General features: G+C 30.9%; 2 protein-coding genes across 2 annotated transcripts; one reads left to right on the forward strand and one right to left on the reverse strand.

Annotated features, from left to right (window-relative positions):
- Window positions 1-2,651: 2,651 nt before the first annotated feature.
- On the forward strand, window positions 2,652-4,257 carry LOC100776145 (LOB domain-containing protein 16). The gene is made up of 2 exons (XM_003536882.5): window positions 2,652-3,310; window positions 3,563-4,257. The coding sequence occupies exons 1-2, from the start codon at window positions 3,005-3,007 to the stop codon at window positions 3,896-3,898; spliced, it is 642 nt and encodes a 213-aa protein (XP_003536930.1). The 5' UTR covers window positions 2,652-3,004; the 3' UTR covers window positions 3,899-4,257.
- A 7,357-nt stretch (window positions 4,258-11,614) lies between these two features.
- Window positions 11,615-13,357, reverse strand: LOC100776678 (LOB domain-containing protein 29). The gene is made up of 2 exons (XM_003536883.5): window positions 12,971-13,357; window positions 11,615-12,564 (listed from the first exon to the last, which is right to left on the reverse strand). The coding sequence occupies exons 1-2, from the start codon at window positions 13,247-13,249 to the stop codon at window positions 12,124-12,126; spliced, it is 720 nt and encodes a 239-aa protein (XP_003536931.1). The 5' UTR covers window positions 13,250-13,357; the 3' UTR covers window positions 11,615-12,123.
- Window positions 13,358-14,026: the final 669 nt, after the last annotated feature.

Genomic DNA, 14,026 nt, shown 5'->3' on the forward strand with positions numbered 1-14,026 from the left:
ACTATAAGCAAGTGATCACATTATTACTCAGTGTCCCACAAGATCAAAGCAGTGACTGGTGTTTTTTTTCTGCACTTCCCATATTACGTCCTGCCATTTCGGGGAGTGCAGAAAGCAATTGCCAGAAGTGACCAGTGCAAGTTTTCATAGCACTGCCCAACTTCCAACCATACGGTGGTGGTGATACTTTGAATCCATTAAAAAAATTCCATTGTTATTCGCATCCTCTTATTTGCTAACTTCACCCCACCTTTAAAAAAAACCATTAAATTACCATTTTTCTTATTACATTATGATCAATTTCACTCACTAAAATTTATGAGAATATGAATATATTATTATCTTTAAATTATATTTTATTTTAAATGAATAATTACTAATATTTACAATTTAAACTGAAGTGTATTAATTAGTTATTGTTATTAAGAATATGTTGTTATCTTTACATTTAAGTTAAATCTTATTTTAAATCATAACAAATGTTTTGAATTTAAAATTATTTTTTTATTCATATAATAAACTAATTATATATAGAAATATATTTACTCAATTCATCTACAAACATTAAAATTCTAGTTATATCTAACTCCAATTCAGAAACAGTTAGTTAAACACGGACTCGCTTTTGTTTTTAGTCGTATCATTAAAGAATCTAGTTTCCAAGCCAGAAGGTCAGAAGAGTTCATCACTGCTGCAGTTCCTTAATTAATTAAACTATTCTATTTGTGAACAAACTTTTGTTTTTAAGCAGAAAATATAGACAAACCTGATTTAAATAACAAGTTAGACTAAGTTTAAAAGTTAAAACTTTAAGAAAGTCTTCGTGGTCGTATAATTGTGAACGGGACGTTTCACACTTTCACGTTATTTTTATTTCTTCTACAGACTACAGGTCGCTTTCCTAATCATAAATATGAGAAAACGTAACACTTCTAGGGAAGAAAACTAACAAAAGAATAAATGACATAGCACAATGAGGCTCATTTTTGTCCTCATCAATTTTTTTAAAGAAAAATAAAAGTATATACTTTCAGTATTTTTTTTTCTCATTCATCATAGGTCTTAAATTTAACACTTTATTTAAGAAGAAGTAAAAAAATACTACTATTTGGACCAATACAGGTAACAGTTGGATTAAATTAAAGTTATTGAAATCATATTATAAATTCATGTAGAACATTAAAAATAAAAAGTATTTATTAAGAAAAAGAATTGGTGCTAAAGCTAAAACACAACTACTGTTGTTGGTCCATATTTTTATGCTATTTTATGGAATCAACAATTTTATCTATTTTAAATTATTTATGCTTATTATTTAGTGTAATTACAATTAATTCCAGCTTTAGTACGTAAATATTTTTTTAAAAAAAATATATGTTATCATGAACCGACATAAAACATAAATAAACATTGAATGAACAAGTGAGTAGGAAGTTGTCGGGAGACTTTACCGGCAGGTGGCAGCATCCGAAAGCGACAAAAACTTGCACTTCCTAGGTGCGGCGTTCGGCGGAAAGACAAACAAAAAAATTAGTCAATACTTCTGAAATTCAACTAACCGCGTGATAATGCAGAGAGGCACACGAGTGTATCAGACAAATAAATAACATCATGATTATCGCATGTAAAGAAGTTGGAGATATAATTAAATAGTTGTAATTTTTTCACTTCCTAATTTTTCTTTCTTCCTTCCTTATCTCTTTAATAATTCTAAAGGAATATAACAAATGCCAACCCTTATTATAAATGAGTAAATGTCAACATTTGTTAATGAAATTGCTAAATTTTAATTAAATAATATTTAATTAATCATTTAGCTCCTACATTTTACCAGTATGTTTTAGTCATTAAATACTATGTTTTGATTTTTATGAGTATTTTATTTTATATTTATAGCCCATTATTTTAATTATGTTACAAATGTATCTCGAGTTTGAACCTTTTGAGATATATATATCATCTTAACAGTTGGCAAGTTATATCTTGTTAGGAGTGAGGACTCATTTCATGTAGTCACGTGTCCATAACGAAATCTTCCGTTAGATTACTTTTATAAAAGCCCTTCACTTTGAAGGATTAAACTAATTTCAACTTCATTCTAGATTTAAACTAGATTTGGACCACTAGAAATCCCAGAATCCTCTCTCTCTTGCTCACCTCTATATCCAACGTGATCGAAGCTAGGCTTGCTCCGCCGTGTCGGAAGCCTATTGCCACCGCCCTTATCTAACAAATTTTGTGATAGTTTTTACATGGTTACAAAGCGAATAATATAGACTAAAATATAAAGAAAAAAATTGCATGTGTAAAGATTAAACATAAACTAACTCAGTAGGTGTTTGTAACATATTTTAGAACGTGGATCTGTCTTACATATGTTTAGTCTTTAGTATGTCCAAAAGTTAAAATACGTAGAAGCCAACTAATTAATATATATTATTTCAGGCATAAGTAATTTTTTACGCTCACATCATTTTCAAACACACATTAAGTATATGAACTAAAATGTAACGGTGAAATGAAGGGTAGGAATAAAAAGATTATTAAATAAAAAAACAAAATTGAACAAGTAAGATATTGCACCAAAGTTTTATCCTAATTAAAGAAATTTTGACGTTTACTAATAAGCATGTGGTTAAGAGTCAAAATAACTCAGCTAAAGCCTAACACTCTAACCCAAATGGCATTTGAAAAACAAGGTCCGGTGTTGGCTCCATCATTAACAAATGTTCCCTTGGAACCCTACACATGTTCCTCCCATGTCACTCATTCACATTTGTTACAAGACACTTAGTTCCCTCTCTTTCTGTCTCTTATTCTCAATCATGTCCTTTCACCTCCTTTAATCTCACTCCCACCCTCCTCAAATAAATCCCCAGATTTTTGCACCATTTCCCAGTGTGCCCGTGTGCCTAAAAAACTTAATCACTTCTTTCAGCTTCACACACTAATAAGTGATAATAATAACACGATTCCATTATTCTAAAGCACAGGTACACACGCTATGGCTTCTGCAACTGGCTCTGGTTCTTCTTCTGGCTTCGGATCTCCCTGTGGGGCATGCAAGTTTCTGCGAAGAAAGTGTGTCACTGATTGCATCTTTGCACCTTACTTTTGCTCAGAACAAGGAGCTGCTAAATTCGCTGCCATTCATAAGGTGTTCGGTGCTAGCAACGTTTCCAAGCTGCTCTTGCGTATACCAGCTCACGGTCGTTTTGAGGCAATACTCACAATTGCTTATGAAGCTCAAGCTCGCCTTAGAGACCCTGTTTATGGTTGTGTCTCCCATATTTTCGCCTTGCAACAACAGGTAGGAACGGTTATAAATTAAGACTTCTGAAGGTTTAAATTAATCACTGGTGGTTCTGTGAACTGTTTGTGAATTTTTAATTAGGTATTTAAACTAAAACAAATTATAATTGGGTCTTTAAGAGATTAAAATCGCTACAAAATATCGTTTTCCCTGTCATCGTATTATTTTCTTGTATAAGCAGTCATTATTAATTGATCGTGGATTCTCTTCTCTTACACGATTAGTTTTTGTCATTTGGTTTTGATGTAGGTAGCATGCTTGCAGGCACAAGTAATGCAAATGAAGGCACAGCTAGACCAGAACCACATGGAGCCCAGGAACTTTGAGAATCATTGGTCAGAGAATGTTGCACAATCATTCAATCCATTTTGTCCCACTTCCATGAATAACCTCATATCTCCTCAGAGCTCACTCGATTCATTGGGTTATAGCAGCATCAATGATGGAATGAGCATGCTAGATGTACAAAGCAGCAGAGAGGAATATTTCGCACTGCAAGCCTGTAATTCTAAGAAAAGATCATATAACAATGACTTGGGTGAGCTGCAAGAATTGGCACTTAGGATGATAAGGAACTGTGACTAGGCTAGCTATAATTAAAGCTAATTAATCCTTAATTAATTGTCTTTGTTTAATTTCTTGAAGGATATTAATATTCCTTTGATGTTGAAGGGAGATAGCCTTTTGCTAGTGTTGTATATACTGATGAGAGTGTCAAGGAGAAACGTGCTTGCCATAAATGATAAGCCTAAACCAACATTAGGATTTTGGCTTTTCTGTTTTTGGATTCAATCCAAAAGAAATCAAAATTTTTAAGACTGGCAAACTCTTTTTCTCTCTAGCACTCTGACGAGTTATATTGTGTTTACTTAAACTAGCGTAGTAATTAACTTCCAATGTTTAAATAATGTAGTTTTATTTGAAATAGAACAAATAATTACACATCCCTTGAACTAAAATAGGAAGCCTATAAAATAGGGATTGTCTTGAATTGTTCTACATTTTTTCCCAATATTCTGCATTATTTTTCCTTTGAAGTTCAATAATGATTACCTTTGAATTATGTGGCCTTCCTGTCCTCCTCCGTTCTCTTTTTTTTTTTAAAAAAAAAGAACAATCCTACTCTATTAAATTTTATAAGCAACAAAATTCTTTTGTCAAGTATTTAATATAATTATGTAATTAAAATTCAAACTCAAATCCATGAGTTAATCATATCTAGAACAATTTAACACCAGCTGATCTATGTGTTTGATAATCCTGCCCCGTCTTTCTAAATAGAATTTTTTTTAAAAAATCTTAAGAGAAACATTCTATGTATAATTTTATTAAGATTCATTTCTCTTATTACTTCCATTTCTAAATAAGAATTTTTTTTTAAACTGTCTGTGAATTAGTTAAAAAATATATATTTAAAATTGAGATAGTAATAAATAAACACAAATTGGTCTCTTCTCTGCCCTTCTATGCTAGTATAAGCAGTATGGTATTCACATTAGTTGTGAGCTATTTGTAAGAAGAAAAATTGTGAGCAAAAATTTTTGGACACTACTTTTGTTTTTTTAGCAAAGAAACGAAAAAGCAACTAAGGGGACCAAAAGAGATCATGCACGAGCCTTAATCATAGCTTATGAGTCCACGTGTCTATAAAACTTTTGTACAGGTTTATGTTGCTAAAAGTTGGAAATCAACAGTAACTTAAGTCAAAAGTTATCAAGTCGCTAGCTATGTTTCGATCCAAATGCAATGTTTCCTTCATTCCCTGGCTGTATTGATGAGACTTCTTTTTAAGATTTTATTTTCGGAAAAAGAATGAAACAAATATAAATATACATTTTTTTCTATTTCCTTTTTCACTAGTGTTTTCTTTTATTTCTCTTATTCTTTCTAATCACATTTCTTATTACTATTAGGTCTGTCACTTTAATTTCTTTTCTTTTCTTTCTTTTTTTTCATTTTTCTCTTTCTTTCAAACCCATAAATTCATTTTGTGGTAGAAGTTTATCATTGTTCTTGTCCCATAAAGGACTAATGGTTAAAAGCAAGCATAACCTAGGGTCAGTTATTGGACCCCACTTTCTCGTTTTGTAAATTTTAACGAATAGGTTTACCTAACATTAGTGTGTTTTTCTAATAGTACCTAAACACTGATGATTTTGTATACATATGAGTAGACACAGTATTTCCTGGATTCTATAATAACATGAAATCTGGAGACACCTATACATAGAAGACACCTGTACACAGAAATTACAATTAAATTCAACGTCGTTTACACAGCTACAGTTAATTATTGGTGTTGAGTCATGAGTTTTTTTTTTTTTCAAACTAACTTTCTCTTCTTCACACTATGAAAGTTAATACTACATGAAAATTAAAAAATTTCAACGTTTGATATTGCTTCTTCTCATTACAGGGGAAAAAATAATACAAGTAGAATCATGGAAGCTCGATCGAGGATAATTAATTTATTCTTTTATAGTAACTCTGTTACTTCATTTCATTCAAAATCAACTGGTAAATACAAGTAAGAATTCGATCCCTGGAACATAATAGGGACTGGTATCGATAACTTGGGACATACACAGACCCATATTCTCTCATCACTATCAACTGAGCTATGCAGAGGGGTATTCAAACAGAACACGACGGAGCTTGCGGCAGACATCGGAGGTCACGGCAGTTTCACTATTTGTACCGATGTCCTCATTTGTTATAGCTTTGATTCATACGTGGCTGGTGTTTGTAACATGCTTATGAATTTGTTAGCTGCTTGAAGTTTACCCTGCTTGTTTCACTTTTTTTATATATATGATTACAATTGTTTGCATGGATTTTACAAAAAATTAGGGTGTATGCAAAATAGCAATGTAAATTGGTAATGCGTTTGGGTCTCATTGTACTTTGTGTTGTTTCAACATGTTCATTTTTGCATTGATTTACACTTGTCCGGCCATATTTTTCAAAGCATTGTTTTTACTATTTTGTACGCAAATACAGCCCTTTAATTGACTGAATAAATTTGTTGGGGTTGGGTGATGTCACTTGTCACTACTACGGTGATTGTCCGGGTAGGAAAATAAACAAAAGAAAAAGTAATGAAGCAAAAGGGAAATAGAAATTTACAAACAAAAGAAAATTCAAACAAATTCAAACTACTGGGCCCATGTTGGCCCATTGTAGTAAGAAAAAAGTAATGAAGCAAAAGGGAATATAAAGGCATTTTTTATATCCACTCCTCATTTTTTTCTAATTACACTCCCCTTACCATTATAAATATTCACTATACCCATAATATCCTTATATCATCATTCCAGAAAAGTGCATTCCAAAATTAATGTTTAAAATTTTGTATTTCAGAAAGTATTTTTTGAAACACAAATCTAAATGTCCTTCAGAAATACACTTCATGGAACACATAATTATTGGTTTTAGAAAATACATTTCCAGTATACAATTTTAATTTTGTATTCTAGAAGTCAAAAAAGATAGAAAGTACTTTCTAAAATTTAATGAAAAAATGTTACATTTGTTCCAAAATCCAAAAATATGATAATTTCAATAAAGTGGGAAACAAAGAAAGCATTCTAATGTGTCTATACTCACCACTTGAACCTCTAACCAAATTACACAACATGTGCAAACCATGTATGGAGATTCAAAGCTTGTAAATACTTTTCCTAATTTGTAGTAAGAGGATAAACCTACCAAATCAATAAAACCAAGAAAGGGAGGAAAAAATGAATGTTTTATTGTCATGGAAGTAAAAAATGGAGTGAGAGAAAGGAATGATTCTAATGAAAGAGAGGGAGAATGTTTTGTTGTCATACAAAGAGTGCATTGTTGGGGGGAGTGTGCGATCATGTGAGGGAAAGAAGAGAGTTTGAGATAAGAAGGCTATTTAAGTCATTTGGGTTTAAAAAAGAATAAGGGGAGTGTACTTAGAAACTAAGGGAGTTAGATATAACAAATGTCAATATAAATTAAGCTCTTTTTTTTTTCTTATCTAAGGCCTAATTGAATTTTTAAACAAGCTGTGGACTTGTGTTGGTCCAATTCCAGTGAAACAACAAAAACGAAAGACAACAAAGTTATTGGGTCAATATTGGCCCAATTTAACTTGATTATTAAATATACATCTCTTTACTTTCTTTTTTTGTTTTCAAATGTAAAATAAAATAAATTGGAAGAATTGGGTGTTCAGTGTTCACTGTCATGATCAAATAATAAAAGAGTACTTGTAATGATAAATAAATATAAACAGAAATTTTAGCTTATAGAACTGATTCATCCTTGTATATACAGTGTGCAATTTAATTATCATATGTAACCCAACTTCTAGATGTACTTTAACTTAAATCATGAAATTGTTTTATGATTTCCCTGAAGCTATTAAAATATTATTGGTGAAATCCATAATATTTTGATCTGTAAAAACTAATTAACTAAACATGCATCATATATATAACTAATTTTAAGAACGTGAAAATTACAAATTTGGATCATACAAATATTGAAACAACATTAAGATCTGCTCAAGTTCTTGAAACAAAATTATCAAAATCCTTATGTTGTAGCAAAAAATTACTGAAATGGGGTCCTCAATTTAACTCATCAACCTTAAGAGTTTGGAGACAATGATCAGCCACATCCTTTTTGCACACCCATTGATCTTTCAAGTTCTACAACTTGACTCATTCACCTGAAATAGTAAACTAGCCCAGACCATACAGGATCTATGAATTGGGCTTAAACCATATGTGAACCTCTTGCCCAACACTAGGAGGGCTGTACTTACCAAGTTACTTCCTCCACTCTTTTTGGAATGTTTTATTGATCTTTCGGATTGGTCATTCTAGAAATAAAAAAACTACATTCCAAAAAGTAATTTTTTATTCCGAATTAGTCATTCTTGAAGGTAAAAAAAGTGTGCAGGAAGCAATAGTCCAGTAGGAGATCAACAAGATCCATACTTTCCATAAATTTGATAAGTTAATTCTTTGCTTTCTACATAATTAAACCCAAACATTCCTCCCCTTTCTTTTGTTCACAATTATATATGACTTTATTACACGGTTATTTTTCGTTTTATAAAAAAGATTCAGACGTTTTTTTTCAGTCATATATTCATTTGAATCAATACAAGAGATATACGGTGAGTTAAATGATTAAGAAGAAAAAAGTTCCAAATTCGATTCCTCTATTAATAAAAAGCTAACATTATTTTCTGATAAAAAAAAATTTCATTTAAAGCAATGCACTTATTTTAGAAAATTATTCAAAACTTTTACTTACCATTTTACAAGATATATAATATTATTCACATTTTTACCTAGCATTAGTTTAATGTTCTTGTCAACCGTTTTTCACAAAATCTGAAATAAGCCTTCCAATTAATAGTAAAAGTATTTGTATTTGCATTACTATAAACCATTTTAAAAGGCATTTGAATTAATTAGTATTGGGGGAAGATAACAACTTTTAAATTATAATAAAACAACAAATTAAAAGAGTACGGACCACCATTGAGTAGAAGCTGAAACCAATGAAAAGTGAATCCCAATATATTTGATAATCATGGAGAGAGACAGACTCAAGTTTCTTGGTGAAAAAACAAACATTTTTCTATATATTCCTCTCAAACATGCGATGCACTAATCCACTAGCACAAAAGAAAATAAAACCAATGCAAGCGAGATAAATTAAATTGCACATCCCGAGAGGCTGAGACTATACTATAACTGGAGCAAGCCTTGTGATTAAGCAAGTGAATAAATTAAATTCCATGATTATAATACTATATATTAAACCATTTTCATTTTTTTTTCTGCCAAAAAACAACAACTTTTAAACGATTTCAAATAGTCATTATTCATGCAAATCATGCCATTATATATCAGCATGTTCAAGTATTCATTATTCAGCTTGCTTCTTGTCTCTGTGTGATTGCTGTTCGGGAGCTGGCTGGCGTTTATTCAAAACTTAGGATATACGTAGTGGAGACTTAATTAAATTACACTCAAAATCAAACCATTAAATACACACACGGATAGTCAGATACATGCATGGGTTAGGAAGGACAGATACAATGATGCTTGACAATATCAAACTATTTGTGCATCAACTTTAGATACTATATAAAATTTCATATACTAATTAACGATTAGACTTGTCTTGTTGGTAAAGATTTTGTTTAACGAAAAAAGAAACTAGCTAGATATGTTCCTATGGATATTATAATTTTATGCAAACAATATGTTATATTATACTAATGGATAATTATGTTAATATATGAAATTAATATATGGGATTTAGTATAATACTTTTCAGATCGATAAGATTCAAATATTTATTCTTACTAATAAATAATTATATTGATATATGAAATTTAGTATAATATTTATGAGATTGATAAAATTTAAATATTTATTCTTAGAATATATTGATTTGATCTCATAAGTTAAACCGCCTAAATATGTTGTTACCAAAAAGTAAAACTTTTAATTTACTTTCTTAATCTTAAAAGTATTGTTACCAAAAGCAAAACTCTTAATTTACTTTCTTAATCTTAAAAGTATATATATAATTATATAATTTATATACTATTAGTGGATCATATTATTAATTTAATATGTATTTTTCATATATAAACCCATAATAGCTGTATATTAATAACTGAATTTTGCCAAACAATTTATATAGCAGGAACAAAAAAAAAAGACTAATTAATTATCAGTTAGTATATAATTTTTTTTACTAATATATATTCGTCAACTATATATGCACTTTTGTTTAGGTCTTCAAAATTTAGTGAAAGAAATATAAGAAGTAATCCAAACTTCTTTACGTTTTAAAGAATTATATTATTCCTTACGATGAAGCAGAATACATTCGTTCAAGTTTGTTGTACCATACACTCAACAAAAATGAATTAAACGCCATTCACCTTTGTTTTTATATATCAAATCCAAAAACATACTTTTGTTAGATCAACATATAGTTTTATCTTCGAGGCTAAATGAATCCTGGAACATATTACTCTAATATATACCCAGGTTAGGCAGGATGCAAGTCCGTCCTAGAATAATTTTAGCGATTAAAATCATGATGTATTTTAAATTAAATGAATAATAAATATAATCTTGTTTACACATTTTAAAAACAAGTTTATTTTAAAAGGAGGATCTAGTTAATTCAAAAAATAACTTTATTTTAAAGCAAGCTTATCCCAAGAATATACCTTAAACGTTAATGATGTGTTTGAGTCCAGAGTAGCCATAGGGCTGTTCTTTCTTAATTTTACAATACATATGTTATGAACTGCCCCACATCTAGACTTGAAAGCTGGATAGAAACTATATTAATAATTTTTTTTATATGTAAGGATTGAAAACAAATACCAAGATATTTACTAGATCAATTCATGTATTCTATTCAATCAACCGAGCTAAATTCCCTCAGTATATTATATGTAAACACACATTCATAAATATGTACATTAGACAAGCAAGAGACATTGAAAAAGCAAAATCTCATGAATCTGCAGTGTATAGAACCGAAGTCTGCTTTTCCATACCAAATAGAGCTAAAAAAAGTAATATATATCTTCAGTATCGTATCATATCTATAATTAAAACCAAGGAACTATGGCAGACAGATTTATACTTTTTACATGCAGAATGAATATACAGCAGATATATTTAACCTTATGTTTATTTCACATGCTTATCATCCTGTAACAGTGAACAAAAGGTGCAGTGGGGGAAATAAGCAAATGCAGTGTATGTTATCATGAGTAACCGTGGTAGCTTAATGCCCAGAAAACTCATTCAGGTAATTAATATGGGGGTTTTCTAACTTATCTAAGTAAAAATAGGATTAGACAATCCTGTAGTAGATTATTAGTGAAGATGATTGGTACAATCTTTATTATACCAATTTATCATAGGATTTTTTAACTTCATTTTTATTTGGGGTAAGTTAGACAACCTCCTTTATAAATATTACATATTTTAGTTGTGCCACTTAGTCTGAACCACATATCCTCTGTATGTGCTTTAATTTGTCGAGCTCCAAGGGATTTATTGCAGAAGAATATGCTTATAATTGATAGAGTGATCCCTGCTCGGTTTCTGAACTTAATTAATCTGCTACTACTTTGGAATGTTTGAAGTACAATCAGTTACTTTGGTATTCTCATTCACTTACAGTGTGTTTGGTTTAGCCCAATTGAACTTTCCGAGACACGTTGAAAGTGAATCCACCTTAAATGTTAGATTTACATTCAACATGGTTAAATGAGAATACAAACACACACACTAGGGTTTTCAAATAAATAGGAGTTGACTTTAAATGAAGGGATTAGTTTCTCACAAAGTGACGAAGAAGATTGTCTGGCAAGGAGAGGATATATGTGGAGAAGAAAAATACCGACACACCCTTAATAATGTTCTAAAATATTCCACACCAAACGTGTTGTATTTAATAAAGGGAAGTAAAAATATCATTAAGGTATCTAGGGATAGGATTTATTAAGTCAAGATTTAGGATATGTGCTAGTGCTAGGAACAAACCAATTCAATTAGCACTCATAATCTCATACAAATCCAGAGAGTTTATCAGTGATTTAACAGGATTAAACTAGATTAAAGACAATAGAAGAGGGTGGGCTAATTCCATTCCAATTATAATAATATCAACATTCCTATGCTTTCCTAGCTTATTTACGGCAACAGAGTATATATAGTGCATGCTTCACATTAATATGCAGCAGCAATTCAAAATTGATAAACTTTTCTTCATCAATTCCTTCATGAATGTGATCGAGTTCCGTATCCAAAAGCCACTGAATGTAGATCCTCCACTTCATGAAAACCCCACGTCCTCCTGTTTGTTTGCATGTCATAGGACATAGAGTAGCTATTATTAGAACTCTCATCAAAGCTGGAGAAGGAGCTGCTTTCTTCCATGGCTCCTGAATTTTCATTATTAACCCCAATAGGGTTTAGATCTTCCATCATGAGAGCATTGTTCCCATAATGTTGTGTTGATAAATTAGTACACATGTTAGGAAGAAATTCTGGCCCCAGGTTGGAATTTTCCAACTGAAACCAACTTTGAAGGTCTTGGGGTAAAGCAGCAGAAGATTTTTCCAATAATTTTTCATTAGGGTTTTCATTGATAGTGCCATTGAGACAACTCTGAGCTGCTTGTTCCTTAAGGTAAGCTAGCTGTGCTTGTAAATTGACCACCTATATATATACAAATATCAAATTAAGCAAAATCTTTTGATGCATAGAAATCAAAAATAGGAACTAAAAAATTTACAATAATTTATATACTCTACTCAATCAATTGCATGAATCAGCTCGATGAATTAAGCAAAGGTGCATGTTTATATATATGTTTATACTAATTAATTTATAAGGGGATCAACTTACACCAAAAATTTCATCTTTATTATTATTTTTTTAAATCTAATGATCGTAATAAATCCTTAATCTTATTTATTAAATTTTCCCAGAAAATGAATGATAAAAATGAGGGATGTAAATTGATTTCTCCTGTTAATTTATAGTACAAAACTACAAATTAAGCACATGTTAGCGAGCTAGGGCTTTCAATTATATATAAATTGTGAGAGGGAAATTAACAAACCTGTTGTTGGAGTGCAAAAATATGGGAGACACATCCATAAATTGGATCCTGAAGTCTGGCTTGAGCTTCATAGGAGATTGTGACAGCAGCTTCACAACGATCACTCACAGGAAGGTGAGCGAGGAGCTTTGAGACATTGCTTGCACCAAAGACCTTATGAATGGCTGCAAAATGGGTAGCACCTTGCTCTTGGCAAAAGTAAGGTGCAAAAACACAGCCTCTCACACATTTTCTTCTCAAGAACTTGCAGGCTCCACAAGGAGATCCTGTACCAGTCATCTTGACCTTTTCAATTTTGGAATTTGAGGATTCTAATTTGGAATTAATTGTTTCTGGCTCTATTAATATCTCTTCAGCTTTGTGCTGATGATCATGATCATTTATCACCATCTTTATATACACCGGAGGAAGAGGAAGGGATATATTATATTAAGGAATAAATAATAATGTAATGTTCCCTTAATGGCCTACATTGTTCATTATTTTTTTCTGTACAAAACGCTGCCATCCCCTACTCTAAATTTTTATTTTTTATCTCCTGAAAATGAGATTCCATTCAGCATCCTTATACGACAAATGAGCTAGCGTTAACCAAACCCCTTTTGTTTAATTGATGATTGGATCTATCTGCTGCCGTTGTCCTTCTTTTCTTAATAATAATATAAATCTATCGTTGCCTTATAATTAAGTGATAGCCGCAAATGCATATTTATTGGACACTTATGTATTGTGTATACTTGACCGAGAGAATATATGATCGAGAATAGAATTAGAGAACCGGGTTAATAATTGTTTACTAATTAAAAACTAGTTACAGCTTTATGGTAACTTATAATGATTAATCAATATGCAGTTTATGATTTCTCTCATAATCTTTAGATTGAAATTCGGAAGCTTTTTAGGATTATCTACCATTATGCGACAAAAGAACTAATTATTCTCTGAACGCCCAACTGTTACCCACACATTTTTTCTCTCCCTTCCCTCACGTATAAGTATATAATTTTGAGGTTGGTAACATAATTGCTATTCTCAATCATTTATTTTTGAGTTAAA

The sequence above is a fragment of the Glycine max genome, chromosome 10, assembly GCF_000004515.6.
Source record: "Glycine max cultivar Williams 82 chromosome 10, Glycine_max_v4.0, whole genome shotgun sequence".
Classification (NCBI taxonomy): domain Eukaryota; kingdom Viridiplantae; phylum Streptophyta; class Magnoliopsida; order Fabales; family Fabaceae; genus Glycine; species Glycine max.

Coding starts and splice junctions, on each gene's coding strand:
- LOC100776678 (XM_003536883.5), bottom strand. CDS start 13,249: ATGACTGGTACAGGATCTCCTTGTGGAGCCTGCAAGTTCTTGAGAAGA. Junction 12,565..12,970: donor TTTTTGCACTCCAACAACAG/GTTTGTTAATTT, acceptor GTATATATATAG/GTGGTCAATTTACAAGCACA.
- LOC100776145 (XM_003536882.5), top strand. CDS start 3,005: ATGGCTTCTGCAACTGGCTCTGGTTCTTCTTCTGGCTTCGGATCTCCC. Junction 3,311..3,562: donor TTTTCGCCTTGCAACAACAG/GTAGGAACGGTT, acceptor GTTTTGATGTAG/GTAGCATGCTTGCAGGCACA.